General features: G+C 36.5%; 1 protein-coding gene across 1 annotated transcript in view; it reads left to right on the top strand.

Moving 5' to 3' along the window:
* The window catches only part of LOC150088656 (apoptosis-stimulating of p53 protein 2-like), a 162,488-nt gene that overhangs the window by 74,257 nt on the left and 66,758 nt on the right, over window positions 1–21,473 (top strand). The window contains exons 2-3 of the mRNA XM_090370281.1: window positions 3,161–3,440; window positions 14,704–14,891. Coding sequence (XP_090226407.1) covers window positions 3,161–3,440; window positions 14,704–14,891 — 468 coding nt within the window. The remainder of the gene's footprint in view (window positions 1–3,160; window positions 3,441–14,703; window positions 14,892–21,473) is intronic.

Genomic DNA, 21,473 nt, shown 5'->3' with positions numbered 1-21,473 from the left:
TTATAATATTAATCTAATTTTAATATTAATTAGATTATAAAAATAAAATAATTTTTAAATTATATGGAGTTCAGAGGAGCATCCTGTCCTCGCATGTTTTTTTTGCAGCCAGCAAAAAAATCAGTGTTATAACTGATTTCTAAAAAGCACTTATTACTGGGGTATTGAGAGGCTAAGCCTTCAGTAACAAGCACTGTGAAATTCAAGGGTTTTCTGAGTGATTGCAGAGATATGCAAAGGAACTGTGAGGCCAAATCAGAATTCTTCTGTCAACCTGTTTGTGAAACATCTTCAACCCAGGCTGAGGTAAACCCACATCTGTCAAACAGTATGTACGCAGTGAACTATGGAATGTAGGGTTTGGCCAGTAAGTGCTGTAGAACTTGTGAGATCCTAAATGAGAGTGCATTTTTTGGGTGAAGCATTGTAAACATGTAAAAATTACATTAACAATGTACCTACTTGCACAATGCTCATGAAAGTTTTGTTTTTAATGAATTAACATTGAGACATTTGTATGCAGTATATTTCAATGACAGAAGTCTTAGATCTTGACAGTATTCTTAGAGAACCCCAGGGGCTCATATCTGGTGAGTATGGGCTTGGTAAACCCAGGTGATTCCTTTCTACTTCTGACTCTCTCTCTGTCTGGTGCACTATAGCCATAGATGCCCATGCGCCTAAAAAAATTCTTAAACAAACAAACTCCCTCTGTCTCTCAGGGTAACTTGGGAATTTTTTTTTTTTTTGGCTGGTGCAACATAAGCCTCAGGCTTCCTTGCACCATATGGCTAATAATAATAATAATAATATGAGGTGTGGTTATTAAATAACAAGACTGTTGCATTAAAATAAATATAATGAAATAGTTCATACTTTACAAGTTATCCCTTCAAAATAATTGCCTCAGGCTTGCACACACTGTTCCATACATCTCATCCAAGCACAGAAACATTTCTGGAAGTCATCTTATCTAAGCCCTTTTAACACTTCGGTTGCTGCTTTTTTTTTTTCCTGAATATCTTCAATGGACTGAAAATGGTTCTCTTAAGCACACTTTTTCAGTTTAGGGAAGAGGAAATGTCACAAGGGGGCTAGGTCTGGCAAGCATTGTGCATATTAACACAGGGATTTGATTTTTGGAACTTAATTTTTTCCCACAGCCTTGTCAAAACTTCAATGTAGTAAGTGGTTTGATTGACAGTCTGATTTGGTGGGATGTATTCAGCCGTAATAATTCCTTTAATATCAAAGAAAACAAGAAGCATGGTTTTCATTTTTGATTTTGACATTCTTACTCTTTTTGATCTGGGGGATTGTTTTGTCTGCCATTGCATTGACAGTCTTTTAGTTTCTGGGTTGTACTGGAACAGCCAATATTCATTGCCAGTAATTACAGTACTCAGAAATTCTGGATCTTTGTTTTCTTTCAAAACATCTTATTCTTTTTGATCTTCATTCAAAATTTTTGGCACCATCTTGGCACACACTTCTCTTGCTAAATTTTCAGTTAAAATTTCTCTGTTTCTTTGTCCATATTGAGTTCTGATGCAACCATTCCAATGCTTAAATGACAATCACTTCTAATGTTCTTACCCAGTGAACATTTTCATCAGTTTTCATGGATACCAGACAGCCTAGTCATTCATAGCCTTCCACATTCTCTCTTTCTTCTAAAAATCTTTTTATTCCATTCAAACATGCAAGCTCTTGACATAATATCTTCCCTATAAACTTGACATAATAGCTCATAACTTTCAGTTAGTGTTTTCTTTAGTTTTGTTAAAAATTTGTTGTTCGATTCTTTTGTCTGTCATTTTTCTGGAAACTGCAAAAACACAAATTATAATGAACCTATCTCCCTGCAAAGCAAATGAGTGTGTTGGAATGTGACTTTGCAGAGAACTAGGGAAGGGTTCAAGGTTAACTGCTGTGCCCTTTTTCACAGGTGGAACTTGGTGTGTAGTGCCTGCCTGTGCAGTCTCATTATTTAACAGCCACCCTTGTACAGTCCCCCCTTCCAAGGTCCTAAATGGCCTCTTATCCCTACACCTCTGAATCTGGCAGTCACACTCTATTCTTAAACCACTAATTTTAGACAAAAATTGTAAACAAGGACTAGTGGTGTTTGAGTCAACGATATTGGACTATAAAAGATTGATACTGGTATTTTGGACTGATGAATTCAATTTGCACTCTTTTGTATAGATAGAAAATCTCTTGCAGATACCATAATGGTTAGAGTCAATGCTGATAAGACTCCCTAAAGTGATGATTGCTCAGGGTGTGCCCATGTGCCTGAGTACCATTTAAAGATGATTTAGTACTGTTAGGGGCCAGCACTACTTAAGCTAGCTTATTGTTGGGATACTACTAAGGCTAGTACTGGCTCTGGTTACGACAGTAGTCATAGCCACAGCTTGTGCCACATGGATGTAATCAAGGCCATTAAAGTTCCATCTTGACAGGATTCATATCCTGTGAAGATGGAACTTTTATGGGCAGTTTTCCTACTGCAGCTGAGGTAGGTGAGTTGTTAGATGGCTTTTCTTTTCCTTGCAGAAACTTATTTTTCATTCTTCAAACCATGGTCTGCTAAGTGGTGAAGGAAGAGCATTAAGCATTCCCTCCACCACACACTAAAAATCAACTCAACACCTCAATCAGAAAATACTGATTGAGGTGTTGGCTCAATGCTGATGGAATTCTTCCTATTGCCCAGGCTATGCACAAGAGGAGACATAAATTCAAATTGAGGAAGACTTGTTGCAAAATAAATGTGAAGTTTTCCTTCAGCCAAGGGTGGTTTATTACTGGAACAAACTTCCATCCATTGTTATCAAAGTGGATAATTTGAATAAATTATCCACTTTGATAACAATGGATGATAACAGTGGATGGAAGGAAGAACTGAACAAGCTATTGGATGGAATAAATAGATGAAATGAGTTTTTTTTTTTTTTTTTTTTTGGCTGATGCTGTATAAGCTTGCTTTCTTGCATTGTTTGCTATTACTGACACTACTACTACTACTGCAGCTGAATCAAGTTAAATGTTTATGGTTGTTTTATTAAATTATTAATTTCTATACAGTATTTGTATTAGTAATGTAATACTGTTAATTATAGTATCCTTAGTAACTAATTTTAATTTTTTTTAGTTACCAGAAGGAGGAGAGCTGACTCTTGCAGAGCTTCGTGAGATGGCAGCCCGTCAACAACAACAAATCGAAGCTCAACAGCAACTTTTAGTAGCTAAAGAACAGAGGCTTAAATTTTTAAAACAGCAAGAGGCTCGTCATCATCAAGGAGTAGATATGGCAGAGGCTGAACGGTTACGGCAACTGCGAGAGACAGTTGAGGCACAAGAACTGAAACTTCGCCGCTTGAGGGCACTTAGGGGACAGGTAGATCAACAACGATCAAGCAACAGCAATCTAGGTGAATACTAAAATAAAATTAAGTATAAAGAGAATGTTACTACATAAAATGCTTTATTTTTATTAATTGAAGACATTTCATTAATATGAGAAGAAATAAATACAGGCAATCCTTGACTTGCCTCCGTAGCCAGGTGGGCAGGAGCGGCAGTGCGTGGCACACGCTTCTTGATTAGACCGAGGTTCGAGCCCATGCCCACCAAATATGGAGGATGTGGAAAGGTCAGGATGCAGAATGACCAACACATATCCCTGGGGCAATGCGGCCTTAGTTGCTAATGCTCCTAAAAACCAAATAACAAAAAAAAAACAGTCCCTGACTTGCTTATGTTCTGTAAGTGAACTGCTGCCATGTTATAATTTAAGCAATCCGACTTGCTCATATGACATGTTGATTGTATAATTTTTGCTTTCTTTTCCACATGAAGAAATGCACACAAGTGGCATAGTGGGAAATCAAAGGGCCCTCCTCTTACACAACACTGATTAGCAGGGGAGATGCTCCTGCTGAACTGATCAGTGAGGAACCTTAAGGGAAGAAATGTATATTCTTATCTTTAAGTGGAACCTTGTATATTTTATTTAGGTGAATACTTATACTTTCAGAACATTTTTATGATATTTTTCAAAACCTATTTGGAGCCTCCTCCTGCAGTGGAGAATCTTCTGCTATGCCACTGACATTATCCAGCCAGTCTGCCTCCAATATGCTTGGGTGATAAATTGAGAAATTGGGTTTACTTATTCGCCATTAGGTCCATGTATCCCCCAGGGATGTACATGAAGCCTCACCAGGGGCACATGAAAAATAATGATAATAATAACAGTATGTATATATATCTAAAAATTATATAAAGCAAAATTATATACAGTAAAATCCTATTATAAAGAATATTGTTTTAATGAAAGTAACAAAAATATTTCCAGATCCCAGCTTTCTTAATAATTTGTTAATTCTTTATTAATGTTTTGTTAATTCTTTATTAATGTTTTGTAAATGTCATTTGAGAAAAATAGTTGTAATGAATAATTCAATACAATAAATTATTTTCAGAGTTCCACCTATGCATATGTGAAAATTACGAATGACACTTTACCTATGTTTCGCTTTACTTATCTATGAAAGACCTACATAATTTAAATAAAGAAATAGATGGTTTTTAAAGCGAAGAAAAAAAATTAATTTTAATAGATGTGGCTAAAGAACTCAGCCTCACACCCCCTAAGTTTTCTACATTTTTAAATTATCATGCAAAAATCCAATTTGGTACAGCATATGGCACCTTTTTCTCCCAAACCTAAAAATAAAAAAAAAAATAAAAAATAGAACAAAAAGCAGATGATGTGAGATGATGAATATGCAAGGAGTGAATGCAACAGATTACTGACTTTCACTAGTTACTTTTTTTTTTCTTTTTCTTTTTCTTTTTCTTTTTTTTTTTTATCTGGCAGGAAAGAACACTCAAAGAAAACGGGTTTGCTCATTTTTCAAAATGATAAGTATAAACTACCATTAGAATATAATCTAATTTAACATAATGCAACTCAAACAATGCATATTTTCAGTTGCACTAAATATTTGAATTAATGCAAGAGAGAAAATGTTAGATAATAAAAATAATAATAATTAATAAGTACAAAGTTATAATAAATTTTTACTGTACCATATTTCTGAATGTGTGAGTTTATAAAATTTTATATGCTATAGTAATTATTATGGACTTAGGTGTTACAATACGGTCAGACATGAAATTCTCTGAGCATTGTAAACAGGTTGCAAGGAAGGCCCATGGTGTCCTATCGATGATCTATCGAACTTTTGCAAGTAGAGATAGGGATGTGATAATCCCATTATATAAGGCTTATGTTAGACCACACTTGGAATACTGTGTTCAAGTATGGAGACCGCACCTAAAGAAAGACATCGAGCTTCTTTAAAGGGTGCAAAGACGGGTAACTCGCCTGGTGAGATCGGCAAAAGGGCGTCCTTATGAAGAAAGACTTCGAATATGTGGGTTGCAGAGTTTGGAAACTAGACACCTTAGAGGAGATTTGACTGAGGTGTTTAAGGCTCTGAGAGGCATCAGTAAAATGAATGAGGATGATAATTTCAAGATTATAAATGATGCTAGAACTAGGGGACATAAATTCAAGTTACGGGGGGGAAATGTTTAGATTGGACTGCAGGAAGTTTTATTTTAGCCAGCGAGTTATAAATTACTGGAATAAGTTGCCTTCATGGGTGGTAGAGGCCGACAGTTTGGGGAAATTCAAAGGTCATCTGGATAGTACTTTCCGGTAAGGGAAGCGCATAGGATGATAGGTTTAATTTCCTTTTTTTTATTAATTATTATTATTTATTTTTTTTTTATTTATTTTTTATTTTTTTATTTTATTTATTATATTTTATTTTTTTATTTATTTTTTTTATCATTTATTTTTTTATCATTTTCTTTTTTTATCTTTTTTTTTTTTTTTTTTTTTTGGCTGGTGCAGCATAAGCCATAGGCTTTCTTGCACCATGCGGCCGTTACTAATACTAATCATAAATACAATATGTTTTCAAAAAGATGATATATCAGAACAGATATTTTTACTTTTTTTTTCAGTAATTTTTTTTGTAATTTTATTTATTTATTACTGATTAAAAATATGTTCAGAAATTTCTTTTTTTGATAACTAAAAGCTTTCAGGGGCTACAACTTTCGATAGTATTTATTATTGATTTTAAATTCAATATTTAAGTAAAATAAAATGGAAATTCCCTACTTTTGTATATTAAAAAAGTGTAGTAGAATTATTTGAATAAGTAATGGTACTTTTGAAATAATTCTCAGTGATATACATACAAGTTAGTTCAAATGCATCATACAAAAAGTAGTACACAGCTAATCTCTGAATTAGCAAACTTTTGCAAAGGTGGCATTGTTTAAGTTATATCTCATATTGTGAATACCTTCACAATGAGTTGCCATGATATTGCACTACTTCGAATAAGTAACGCTTCACCAAAGGAGAAGACTGTTACTTATTCTCAGCGGATACCACCACCCAGACGGCACCATTTCAGGACTATTTGGCCCTTCTTTGGTAGATGGGTAGGTACTATAATGATGACAAAACAGTTGTGAAGTATAAATCTACAATATGAGATGCCTGATGGTATATGTATACAGAGTGTCTCAAAAATATTGGTACAAACGTTTAAGGGAGGTAGGTAACATCTAAGGGAATGTGAATCGCATAGGAACCCATAACCGTAAACATCACCGTAAGTCAGTAGACGGTGTTGTTCATCAGTTCGCAAGAGGGAAAATTTCTGGTTTACTCATTCAAGCAGTAGCCGCCACATGAAGAGCATGCATCGATATACAAACTGTGAGCTGGCAGACGTGCACCTAGTGTATGGATTAGCAGAGGGCAATGGACGAGCCGCTCAACGAATTTATGGAGAACGCTTCCCAGACAGACATATACCGAACCACTGTTTGTTTGCATGTGTGCATCAAAATTTGTGCGATTATAGGTCATTTAGAGGTAACAGGAGTAGTGCGGGCAGACCACGTTCGATGCGAACTCCCGCCATGGAAGAAAGTGTGTTGAATGCCATCCAGAATAATCCTACTACCAGCACACGTGCCATTGCCTCTGCCTTAGGAGTGTACAGCGTGTCTAGCACGACGATTCCTTACACCCCTTTCATTTCCAAAGGGTTCAGTTACTGCTCCCCCAAGATCATCCTGCACATGTGGCTTTTGCGCAGTGGTTTCTCCAAGAAAGTGTTCAAGACTTGAATTTTCCAGCTTATGTTTTGTTCACGGATGAGGCTTATTCAATCAGCACAATGCTCATGTGTGGACTCACAACAACCCACACGGTGTGCGCCCCCATGCGGCACAACATCGCTTTGCAATAAATGTGTGGACAGGTATTGTCGGTGACTGCTTAGTCGGCCCATACCTGTTACCATCCCGCATGAACTCCTAGTAGCTTCCAAGATTAATTCCTTGAATTCCTTGATTAATTCCTTTATTTAGAATTCACTGTTTTTAACATCATCACTGGATCCTACTGTATAGAATTTAAAAACTTTTTAAATTCTATACAGTGGGTGACTACAGTGAGACCACTGTAGTCACCTTTACAAAAACAAAATCCCTTCCCTTTACCCTTGATGGTAGTTATATATTTGAGTTATATTTGAGGTAGTTATATATATTCCCTTTACCCTTGATGGTAGTTAGATACTTTGATCACTGTCACCTAGTGGTTCTTTTATCTGCAAATTCTTAATGCATGAATAATCACTGCTCTTCTCCTAGTGCAATAAAATTTAGTATTTCAACAATTTTGTTTTTTATTTTGTAGTACAGCACTTTTTTTTTTTTTCATAATATTCTAGCAACTTCAGCAACTATGTATATTTGTTTTGAGTTTAATGCACTTTCGGATTTAGCAGACAATCATTATTCCCATATAGTTCAATAAAGTGCAGTTTCACTGTAATAATAAAAATTAATTTATTTCTATAAAGAATTAATAAAAGCCCATAGGTGCATAAACTAATCCAGTTCATTGCTAATAATATAGTAAGCTCCAATTATGACAATCCTGCTTTAAATACTCTTTTTCTTTTGGTTTCACATTAAATCCTATGAAGTGCCATGCATTTTTTAACATAAGAGCAGTGCTCCCATTTAATATATTTCCCCACATATTTTTTTTAGGGCCTCAACAAATAAAGTTCTAAGAAAGAATACTCAGATATAATTCCATCTCTTAATTTTTGATTTTGGGAAAGGGATGATAAAAATTAAATTATAAAATTATTGATGGTGCAGTTTGTTTACTTCGTAGAAATGATTTTCAATGAAAATAACACTGGTTTATTTTATATTTAACTCAATGCTTTTGGAACAGAACCAGGGTATATAGGAAAAGGACCAGGGTATGTCTGCCAGAGGCAAAGGTTGATGACTTTGTAGAGCAGATATCATCTTTTAAGGGCACAAAAGGTGTTATTGTTATACATGTTAGCACTAATGATATTAAGAGTAAGAGACTAGCGGAATTACTTAACAAGTACAGGTCAATGTTGTAAAAAAAAGCAATGAGTTAGGGTTAAATTTGAAAGTGTCTACAATTCTGCCCGCACATGATACGAGCGAGTATATGATGACAGCCTTGTCAATCAATTCAACCCTGGAGAGATTGTGCAAGGCTCAAGGGATAGAATTTTTTTCAGACTGGTCTGTACTTGTTAACAGAAGAGACTGCTTCTACAGGGATGGGATACACTTAAATAAAAAGGGTGCAAAAATATTTGCTGATGCTATTGAGGCAGTGTTAGGTGGGTCGGAAAACTGCTAGCTTGGAGGAATACACAGACTAATAGATTATCAGTAGCCGCTGGCAGAGATGAAAGTGGTTGCACTGCTTCTATTGGAATGAAAAGCAGCCTGGAAAACAAGGTGCGGAGGATTTCAGAGACTGCTGGGAGTCATCACGGAAAAAGTAAAAAAATGGGCTGTGTTAGGGTAGCTAAGAATAAGAACAGGTGTATGTATATTGGGGTACACCAATGCTAGGAGTTTGGTAAATAAATTTGATGAATTTGAGGTGTTGGTCAGAACATCAAGGCCAGATATTGTTGGAATATCACAGACATGGTGTCACACAGATATAAGGAATGCAGAATTGGAATTTGGGGAGTACAATATGTACAGGAAGGATAGACAGGATAGGAAGGGAGGAGGAGTTATACTATTAGTTAAGAAACACATAAAATCTAAGGAAGTGCAGCCAGTTGACATGGATGGATGGTGCAGTGTCAAGTCAGTTTGGTGTGACATAAGCACTGGGAAAGAAAAATTGAGAGTAGGAGTGTGTTATAGGCCAAATGACTCTGGTAAGTATAATGAACAACTGAACAGAGAAATAGAGTGGGCCAGTAAATCAGATTGTCTTATAATGGGGGATTTTAATTTCTCAGATATTGACTGGAACTTGTGGGTTGATCACCCACACACCAGAAAGGCTTTTGTCGATTTATTGGATGATTGTTTTCTACAGCAACATGTTCGGGAAGTAACTAGAGGGAGTAACACTCTTGATTTGATTATCAGTAGTGATTCTTCATGCATTAAGAATGTGCAGATAAAGGAACCACTAGGTGGCAGTGATCAGTGTGCTGATGGGGAATTTATTCAAAGATTTAACTACTATCAGGGATAAAGGGAAGGGTTTTGTTTTTGTAAATGTGACTACAGTGGTCTGAGACACTGTAGACCAACTGATGTGTCTCAGTGGTCTGAGACACATCAGTTGGTCCCACTGTATAGAATTTTTAAATTCTATACAGTGGGACCAACTGATGATGTTACCAACAGCAAATTCTAAATGGGAAGCATTCAAAGAATTAATCTTGGAAGCTACTAGGCTTTTCTATCAACTAAGAAATACTGTTCAAGGTTTAGACCTAAATGGATGTCAGATGAATTAATGAAACATGTGGCAGAGAAGAAAAATGCATGGGATACACATAAATTAACAGGTGACACAGAAGCCTGTGGTAGACATAAGCTGGTCTGTAATCAAGTCACAAAAAAGGTTAGACAGGCAAAAGCATATTACGAGAAATCTTTGGCAAAGGATACAAAGAAAAACAGCAAAGAGTTCTTTACTTATGTAAACTCTAGAAGGAAAGGAATGAATCAGATTGGTCCACTTAATATCAATGGTTGAACTGTTGATGATCCTGCTCAGGTAGCTAACAAACTGAATGAGTTTTTTAAAGCTACATTTACAGATGAAGAGTTATTCAGGAAGGGGAATGCCAGAAGTGTATTAAACTCTGGCAGTAAGCTAGATAATCTTGTTATAACTGAGAGTAAAGTGGAGGAGAAATTGTTGAAGATAAACATAAGAAAGGCACCTGGGGTGGATGGAATCTATCCAGTTATATTAAAGGAGGTAGCAAAGGAAGTAAGCAAACTCTTAGCTATAATTATGAGAGTTTCCTTGGACTCTCATAATTATAGATGTACAAATGTGACCAGAATTCACAAAGGAGGATTAAAGGGTGATACAAGTAATTACAGACCTGTTAGTTTAACTTCTGTTCCGGGAAAATTAATGGAGGCACTGATTAAAGAAGCAGTGCAGGATCATGTAGACAAGACTTCAGTTATAGTTCAGACACAGCATGGGTTTGTTAAGGGGAAATCTTGTCTAACCAATATGATTGGATACTATGATGTGGTCACAAAGGAACTGGATGCAAAGAATAATTTTGCTGTCATATACTTGGATCTTGTTAAGGCTTTTGATTCTGTTGCACATGGAAGACTGCTGCACAAATTGGAGCAGTGTGGCATTGGAGACAAATTGCGCTATGGATAAAGGGATAGTTGAGTGGGAGAAGACAGAGAGTGGTAATCAATGGTCACTGCTCTTTGTGAACTAATGTTATTAGTGGAGTCCCTCAGGGTTCAGTGTTGGGTCCATTATTGTCTGTATTTATTAATAATGGAATATCAGGCGTAATGTCTAAGTTTACAGATGACATGGAGGTTGGCAGGGTTGTTAATGACAGTATGCTACTGCAACAGGATCTAGAAAAGGTGAACAGATGGGCTGAGAGGTGGCAACTGAAGTTTAACATTGATAAATGTAAAGTACTGCGTATGAGTAGCAGTAGCCCCAGAGTAACATGTCAACTGTGTGGTATTACACACAGGGTGGTAGAGAATGAAAAGGACCTTGGGGATAATTGTTGTCAGATATGAAGTTTTCTGAGCAGTGCAGACAGTCTGCAAGAGTAGCTCATGGTGTCTTGTCAATGATATACAGGAATTTTTTTAGCATGGATAAGGATGTGATTATCCTCTTGTATAAGGCAATGGTCAGGCCACACCTTGAGTACTGTATACAGGTCTGGAGGCCTCCTTTTAAGAAAGATGTAGAGCTGTTGGAACGAGTACAGAGAAGGGCAACAAGATTGGTGACTGGAACAAAGGGTTGCTCTTATAAAGAAAGGCTTAGATTTGCAAATTACAGTGTCTGTAGACTAGGCACCTGCGAGGTGATCTGATTAAAGTGTATAAGGCCTTGAATGGTTTGAGCATACTCAATGCTGATGGGATTCTTCTTCTTGCCCAGATTAATCGCCCAAGGGGACATGAATTCAAATTGAAGGAACACAGTTGTAGAATAGATGTGCGGAAATTTGCCTTTAGCCAGCGGGTAGTTGACTGCTGGAACAAACTTCCATGTGATGTTGTAGAAGTTGACAGCTTAAATCAATTCAAGGCAGAACTAGACAAACATATGGAGTGAATGGACAGGTGCAATGGGAAGGTTTTTTCTTGGTTGATGCTGTATAAGCTTGCTTTCTTGCATCATATACTTCTGCTAATGCTAAGATAAAAATGGTACTCTTTATTAAATTTTAACTTTGGTGTGCGCTCTCTCTCTCTCTCTCTCTCTCTCATTAATGAGAGCCTTATTATTATGTTAATACTGCAGTTATTAATCAGTCCAAACTAGAGTTTGAACAGGCTAAGAGTAGAAAACTTGCTTCTTGCCCTAATGGTAGCCGAGCATTCTGGTCTCTTGCCAAAGCTATTGGCTGCAACTTTTGCCCATCTCTGCTGCCACCTCTGTCCAAACCAGATGGTTTTGTTTTCACTTCAGCCAAGGATAAAGCTGACCTGCTAGCATCCCATTTTTCTTCCAGCTCATGTATTAATGATCTTGGTAAAACACCTCCCACCATTCCCAACACGCTCCATTCAATGCCTCCTGTGGTCTTCCGTCAAAAGGATATCAGAAGGATTTTGATGAATCTTGATGCTAAGAAAGCTCCAGGTCCTGATGGTATTTCTCCACTTGTTCTCAAAACCTGTGCTCCTGAACTTACTCCTATTCTTTGCCGCCTTTTTTCACTTTCTTATTCCAAAGATGTTTTTCCTTCTGTTTGGAAATTTGCTCATATCCAGCCAGTTCCTAAAAAGGGTGACAAATCCCTCCCATCCAATTATCGTCCCATTGCAATTACTTCTACTCTTTCTAAAGTAATGGAGAAATCAATTAACCGCCAACTCTTAAACTACCTATAAACCTTCCGTCTGATCAACGATCGCCAGTATGGATTCCGTCAGTGTCGACCCACTGGTGATATTCTGGCTTATGTTACCCATTTATGGACTAATTCAATGGAAAGGTTCGGTGAAACACAGGTAGTTGCTCTTGACATCTCAAAGGCTTTTGATCGTGTTTGGCATAAAGGTCTTCTAAACAAGCTTCCATCTTATGGTTTGCCAACTGTGTTTAGTAATTGGTTATCCAGATTTCTCTCTGATCGCTCACTGAGGGTGATGGTAGATGGCTCTCTGTCTTCTAACTTCTCCACTAATGCCGGTGTCCCCCAAGGTTCAGTTCTTTCCCCCACTCTTTTCCTCTTGTATATTAATGACCTTCTTCCGTTAACTGGAAATCCTATCCATAGTTTTGCCGATGATAGCACATTGCATTCCACTTTCCATTTTGAGAAACCTTTCCTGCTCAATCAGCTTCAACTTTAAGAAAATATGCTACCAATTCCTTAAATGCCAATCTTCAGATAATTCCCCAGTGGGGCAAAGACAACTTAGTTGATTTCAACCTTTCTAAAACTCAGTCTTGTCTTATATCTCGCATAAAGGATTCTTCTGCTCCTATGCTTATCTTTAGTGACACTCCGATTTCTAGGCAAAATGATATATCTCTTTTGGGGATTACCTTGACTTCTAATTTCTCTTGGCACAAGCACATTACAAACATTGCTTCCTCTGCATCTAAAAAACTTGGTTTTCTCTTTCGCTCTCGGCGTTGCTTTTCTTCCAAACAGCTGCTCACTCTGTATAAATCGCAAATCTGCCCTGCCATGGAATATTGTTCCCACAACTGGGGTGGTGCCCCCAAAACTTCTCTCAAGCTTCTTGATTCCATTCAGAAGAGGGCAGTTAGGTTAATTATTGATTCATCTCTAACAGAGTCTCTCCACTCGCTTTCTCATAGACGTACTGTTTCTGCTGCATGCCTCTTCTACAGATACTTCCATGGGCACTGTTCTTCTGAATTGGCTTCTATAATTCCTGCTCTCCCTTTCAAAACAGTCCGAACACGTGCCGCCACCAGCCAACATCCATTTACTGTCCAACTTCAAACCCACAGAACCAACTTTTCATCTTCCTCATTTATTCATTCAACTGCCGTTTTCTGGAACAACCTTCATATGTATTTCCTGAAAATTACAATCTACAGAAGTTCAAGTCCAATGTCAACAAATAACTTCTTTCGTCTTCTCAACCTCCAACCCAAGCACGGTACTAAGTACTATAGGTTCTAATACACTGACAGTGGTAGAGAATGAAAGGGACTTGGGGGTGATTGTGCAGGCAGATATGAAGTTCTCTGAGCAGTGCAGACGGGCTGCAAGAGTAGCTCATGGAGTATTGTCAATGATATACAGGAATTTTTCCAGCAGGGATAAGGAGGTGATTATTCCATTGTATAAGGCAATGGTCAGGCCACACCTAGAGTACTGTATACAGGTCTGGAGGCCTCATTTCAAGAAGGATGTAGAGCTGCTGGAACGAGTACAGAGAAGGGCAACAAGATTAGTGAATGGAACAAAGGGGTGCTCTTACGAGGAAAGGCTTAAGTTTTGCAAATTACAGTGTCTGGAGACTAGGCACCAGCGAGGTGATCTGATAGAGGTGTATAAAGCCTTGAATGGTTTAAGCATGCTCAATGCTGATGGGATTCTTCCTCTAGCTCAGAAAAATCACCTGAGAGGGCATAAATTCAAATTGAGGAAAGACAGATGTAGGATAGACGTGCGGAAATTTGCCTTTAGCCAGCGGGTGGTTGGTTGGTGGAACAGACTGCCATCCCTTGTGGTGGAGGTTGATAGCCTAAATAAGTTTAAGGCTCAGCTGGACAGGTATTTTGAACGAACAGAGGGGTGAAGTGGAAGTGGGTTTTTTTTTTTTTTTTTTGGCTGATGCTGCATAAGCTTGCTTTCTTGCATCAAATGCCTCTACTAATGCTAATGCTAAATGCTAATGCTAATGCTAATGCTAATACCTCTCGTGTTTGGGGTTCACATGAAAAAAAAAAAAAAAAAAAAAATTTCAGGATTATTTATTCTTTTCATTATTTGTTTTTATTTATTTATTTATATATATATGTGTATTTTTTTTTTTTTTTTTTTTTTTTAGGTGCTGAATTAGAATCAATAAGAGCCTTATTTAATGAAAAAGAGAAAGAATTATCTCTTGCAGTAGCAAAGGTTGAAGAATTAACTAGGCAGCTGGAAGAATTGAGAAGAAGTAATGGGTTAAGAAATTATGTTAATTCCGCTTCTGTGGCAGCTGCTGAGCTGGAAAAATTACGGAGAGAATTAGTAGTAAGTTTATTTTGTTTGCTGTAGATGTAATTCTTGCAACTGTCGAACATATTACTAATCCATTTGAATAATCCTAATGCCATGATATCCATTGCTGGGTATTACAGTATTATCGAGACTAAACATTGTTTATCCTTTTAGATTCTTTTCTTTTTTTGCTTTTCACTTTTTTCCATTCAAGAATGGATTATTAATGTATTGGCAGCTACAGAAAAAAATATGTAAATATCTCCACAAATTTGTTACTGAATTCCAGTTGTCAAATGTAGTAGTTTGGTATTCAGAGGTGTGGTAATGTGATCAGTTCCTTTTAAGTTTAGTGATCAGACAAAGCTTTCTCAAAAATTAAATCAAATTCTCAGTTTAACAAGTTTGTTGGAATTTAAGCAAGGAACATCACACATACATACTGAGTTTGCCTCTTCAAAATTTAACTTCAAATTGGGCTGGGTAGCATGTTTTCTCTTTTAAATTAAGTTCAAGGCATTTTGTTGTTAAACGTCTCAAAGTTTTGAATATATTAAGGTGTTTATTGCCAGTTACAAGTTGAAGGGCATTCATAATGTAAATTATGTCTTATATTTGTGTTATATCACTACTAGCATACAAGTTAAGATGTTTACAGAGTTGCCGTTTATCTAAAACAGAGATTTTGTACAACTGTAGATAAAACTGATATGTTAGTTTGGTTTGTTCGAATTGAGGCAGCTTAAATGGAATAGTTGGTTGCTTGCTGATCATAGTTGATTTGTCTGGTGGCCTTTTACTTACACATGTTAACAATAAGAAAAGGGGAAACATGGACAACAAAATATGGAGAAGTATTCAATTTAAATGTCAGGATACATAGCTCTCCCTCTATGAATGTTAGCCTCTGCATATCAAGTGAAACTGTCAATGGCTTATCAAGATGAATTTGTAGCCATTTTGTTGGTATTTAGTCCTAGTTCATCTATTGACAATTTGTAAAAAAGCTTTTGTTTAGTAACAAGATTTGTTTTGGCTTGAGGTTTATAACTTCAGCTTTCTAAACAATTTTTACATTCATTTACCACATATAAAAATTACATATATGTAATTTCTATATGTTTATATAAAGATTACCAGACATAGTGGGATATTTGAAGAATTATCCAAGTTAAATTATTAGATTTCAATAAATATTATAAGATTAAAGTTGGAAATGCATTTTCCAATATAGAAACTCAAGGGGGGTATTATTATTGGTAGCATTGAAATAACAAATAACCAGATCACAGATTCACAGAATTCTGCTGGAAAGGTGAAGTACTCTAAATTTAATCAAGCATTTTACACAAATTATTTATTTAATTTACCTGTCAGATAAAAAAGGTGAATTTTAATATTCAGTGATTAATTGAATCAATAGAAGATCTGAGGATTTATATAGTAGATATGGGGCAATGTTGAGAAAAAGTATAGAGTTAGGATTGATGTATTGGTGAAGTCATCAAAGTCAACACTATAGGGATATTGGAAACATGGTGCCACTGACACATAAGAGTTGCAGAATTTGATTATATTGAGTGCAATGTGGGCAGGAGGGGGGGTTGATTATGATCTTGGTCAAGAAGCACATATAGAATCTAAGGCAGTGCATCCAGTTGATGCAGGTGGCTAGTGCAATATTAAATCAGTTTGGTGTGGTGAAAACAAAAAGAGAGTAGGAGAATGTTGTAGGCCAACTACTAACATCAGCTACTGCTAATGTTGGTCAACAACATTCCCCACAGTAGCAGAGCTTTTCTGGATGCACTGAATGCCTGCTTTCTATACCAGCATGTTATAGGTACAACAAGAGTATGCAATACTCTTGATCTGATTATCAATGGTGACCTTTCATTCATTAAGAATCTCCAAAAATAAAGGAACTATTAGGTGGTAGTGATCATAAAATATTGATGTGGGTTTAAATATATAATGACTGTCAAGGGTAAATAAAGGGAAGGGATATTTCTCTTATAAAGGTGACTACAGTGGCTTTAGACAGCTTTTAAATTCTTTTCAGTGGGATAAGTGATAACATTACCAAATGAAAATTCTAAATGGGAAATATTCAGGGAAGTAATCATAGAAACTACTAAGCTTTTTATGCTAACTGAGAGATACTGTTCGAGGTTTAGACCTAAAGGGTATCAAGTGAACTGATGAGACTAGTAGCAGAGATCAAAAATTCATGGAATGATTATAAATTATCAGGGAAGACTGATAATCTACAAGTAAGCACAAAATGATCTTAAATCAAATCACTAAGGGGGTTAGGCAAGATAAGGCAGATTATGAGAAGTTCTTGACTAAGAAGGCAAAGAATTTTTTGCTTATGCTAACACTAATTGGAAAGGGTTAAACCACATTGACCCACTAGATATAAATGGATAACTACCAGTGTTCCTCTTCAGACTTTTGACAAATTGAATAAATAATTTGCATCTGCACTCATGCATGAAGTTTTCAGGGATGGAAATACCAGAAGTATATCAAGTTGTAACTGGGAGCTAAATGATTTTGTGATAATTGAGAAGAAATAAAAGAGAAATTATTTTAAGCTAAAAGTAAATAAAGCATTGGGATGATGGAATCTATCCAATAATAGTAACAGAAACAGCAAACGAGGTTTTTTGTTTATTGTCGTAGGGTTTTAGGGGGCTGTAGTGGAGGGTATATGCCATATACCTTCTGGATTTTTTTAGGTGAATAGTGTATACTTTCTGGTTTTTGAATGACTTGAAGAAACAAGTATTATTAAAATATTTACTGAAATTAAAAAATAAATTTATTAGAATTTAATTTTAGACAGTACTTATAGTTTTATTATTTTTAATATATATATGCCATATATTTAAGTGAGTAAATATGCTGTATATATATATACACACACACAGGTTACACCATATACCCTCTGGAATTCGATTAATAAGCCTGATATGAAAGATATACTCTGCTTTTTGTAACATTCATAGAGTATATCTTCTGCTAATTTTATGACTACAGCATTGGTTTAAGGCACATCAGTGACTTAGGCCATATTGCACCAGATATGTATTGTCTGTAAATTGCACGTGTTCTTTGGTCAGTTTTCCTCTTTGCTGGATGAGAAACCAGTTTCCAGGATGAAAAAACCATTCTAGCCTCACCTGAGATTAACTAACTCAGCACATTGTGAAAAAAGGCTCATAAAAATTCCTCACATCATCAAAGGAATTCAAACTCAGGTCATTTCACCCAGTGTGTGGGGGGGGGGAGACAGTGATTCTAGCAACTGTGCCTACCCACAAGGGCAGCATAATTATGAGAAGAGCATCCATTTATTTAAGGGAGGTCCCTATGGACTGTAGATGTGCAAATGCCTCTCCTATTCACAAAGGAGTAGGATCAAAGGAAGAAATGAGTAATTACAGACCCATTAGGTTTACTTCTGTTACAAAGAAAATGATGGAGCCAGTTTAAAGAACTATTTAAGGATCATCTTGACAGCAATTCAGTTATCCAGAAATTGAAGCAAAGATTTGCTAAGCAGTGGTCAGACAAGATTTGCTAATCTTGTCTGACCACTCTGATTAGTTACTGTGACACAGTAACAAAGGCACTGGATGCAAAAAAATAATTCATCAAAATAAACATTGTGTACTTTGGTAAAGCATTTGGCACTGTTCCACATGAAGGACTGCTGTACAAATTGGAGCAGTTTACTATTGGGGCAAGTTACTGATATGGATATAGGGGTGGTTGTGTGGCAGAAGACAGATGTTCAGTGCTGGGTCCCTTACTGTTTTTAATATTTGTTAATGATACTGATAAAGGCATATCAAGTTTATTGTCTAAGTTTTCAGATGATAAAAATGTTGGCAAGGTAGTTAATGACAGGAAACAAGGCTTACCACTGCAACAAGGATTAGAATAACTGGACAGATGAGCTGAGAAATAGCAGTTGAGGTTTATCATTGATAAATGCAAGGTATTGAATATGGGTATTGCAGATGAGAAGAAGTTCTCTAAGCACTGTGGATAAGCTTCTAGCACAGCTCATGGGGACCTGCCAATGATATACATGAATTTTGCCAGCAGGGACAAGGAGGTGGTTATCCCATGTATTAGACAATGTTTAAGTTTGAGTACTGCACACAGATCTGGATGCCCCATTTTAAGAAGGATGTGGATCTATTGAAACAGGTGCAGGGAAGAGCAGCAAGATTAGCCAAGGATGCAAAAAAGGTACTCTTTCCATGAGAGACTTCAGTTCTGAAAATTTGGAAACTAGACATCTGCAAGAAGACCTGATTAAAGTTTTTAATGCTTTAAATGGATTGAATAAATTAAATGCTGATGGCATCCTTATTCTTGTTTTGGAAAACACACTTCACGTGTGTTTTCCAAAACAAGAACATTTAAACTGTAAAAGGGATGGTTGTACAATAGGTGTGCAAATTTTGCTTTCAACCAGAGAGTGGTTGATCGCTGGAGTTAACTTTCATCTGGTTTTGTGGAAGTGGGTAGGTTTAATAAATTTAAGAAAGAATTATAGACAAATTATTAGGGGAGATGGAAAGATGAGGTTTGGTAGGTTTCCCCCCCCCGGTGCATGCTTCCTAGTATCTTTGCTAACACTAATACATATGCTCACAGTGTTGTACTGTCATGTCATAATATCAAGGAGTCAAACTTTCCAAATTATCAGAGACGAACAAAAAGCATTTGTCTCATTCATTTCGATAATTTCATAATTAAAAATTAAATGTTTTTTAATTATGATTAGTATCATAACTCGAATACTCATAAAGGCCTTCTGAATGATATATAATGTCTTTGCAGATACAAAACTCAAAGGTAAAATTGTGGATGAATATATATTCAAGAATGACTTTGATAAATTTATAATAATTTCAAGGATAATTTAACTTAGCAATACAATTGTAGAATCTGTTCAAGTATGGAATTTTGTGTGGCCTCATCAGTGACTTTCCTCTAATAACAGTTGTTTGTTTCTCCATCATTCTTTCAAAAAAATAGAATTTTTTCTGATATATTCATTTAATGGAATAATAGTATTACTTTGAAACTAAAGCTGATAAAAAATGTGCACTGCATGGCTGAAGGAAAATTACAATATTTAATACAAAATTATAACTGCTACAACTTTGAATTCAGAATTAAGTGAAAAATTCAAATTTAATGTGACAGAGAAGAAAAATGCATCGGATACATATAAATTAACATGTGACACAGAAGCCTATGATAGATATAAGCTGGTCTGTAACCAAGTTACAGAGGAGGTTAAGCAGGCGAAGGCAGATTACGAGAAATCTTTGGCAAAGGATGCAAAGAAAAACAGCAAAGAGTTCTTTACTTACGTAAACTCTAGAAACAAGGGGATGAATCAGATTGGTCCACTTGATATCGATGGTTCGACTGTTGATGATCCTGCTCAGGTAGTTAACAAACTAAATGAATATTTTTCATCGACATTCACACATGAGGAGTTATTCAGTGAGGGGAATGCCAGAGGTGTATTCAACTCTGGCAGTAAGCTAGATAATCTTGTAATAACTGAGAGTAAAGGGGAGGAGAAATTGTTGAAGATAAACATAAAAAAGGCACCTGGGGTGGATGGAATCTATCCAGTTATATTAAAGGAGCCGGCAAAGGAAGTAAGCAAACCCTTAGCTATAATTATGAGAGCTTATCATGGGTACCTCCCTGGACTCAGGGAGGTAGCCATGGACTGGAGATGTGCAAACGTGACCCCAATCCACAAAGGAGGATCAAAGGGGGAGACAAGTAATTACAGATCTGTTAGTTTAACTTCTGTTCCAGGGAAATTAATGGAGACACTGGATAAAGAAGCATTACAGGATCATCTAGACAAGACTTCAGTTATAGCTTGGACACAGCATGAGTTTGTTAACGGGAAGTCTTGAGTGACAAATTTGATTGGATACTATGATGTAGTCACAAAGGAACTGGATGCAAAGAATAATTTTGATATCATATATTTGGATCTTAGAAAGGCCTTTGATACTGTTGCACATGGAAGTCTGCTGCACAAATTGGAGCAGTGTGGCATTGGAGGCAAATTGCTGCTATGGATAAAAAAATGGTTAAGTGGGAGAAGACAGAGAGTGATAATCAATGGACACTGCTCTTCGTGGAATATTGTTATTAGTGGAGTCCCTCAGGGTTCACTGTTGGGTCCATTGTTGTTTTCTGTATTTATAAATGATACTGATGATGGTATATCAGGCTTAATGTCCAAGTTTGCAGACGATACGAAGGTTGGCAGGGTTGTTAATGACACTAATGACAGTACACTGCTGCAACAGGATCTAGAAAAGTTGAGCCGATGGGCTGAGAGGTGGCAAATGAAGTTTAATATTGACAAATGTAAAGTACTACATATGGGAAGCAGTAATCCCAGAGTAACGTATCAACTCTGTGGTAGAGAATGAAAAGGACTTGGGGGTAATTGTGCAGGCAGATATGAAGTTTTCTGAGCAGTGCAGACAGTCTGCAAGAGTAGCTCATGGTGTCTTGTCAATGATACAGAGGGGTGAAATGGGAGTGAGT

Source organism: Mastigoproctus giganteus, chromosome 3 (assembly GCF_048544385.1).
Source record: "Mastigoproctus giganteus isolate SK-2022 chromosome 3, ASM4854438v1, whole genome shotgun sequence".
Lineage (NCBI taxonomy): Eukaryota > Metazoa > Arthropoda > Arachnida > Uropygi > Thelyphonidae > Mastigoproctus > Mastigoproctus giganteus.
This window is presented reverse-complemented; position numbering and strand designations above follow the sequence as displayed.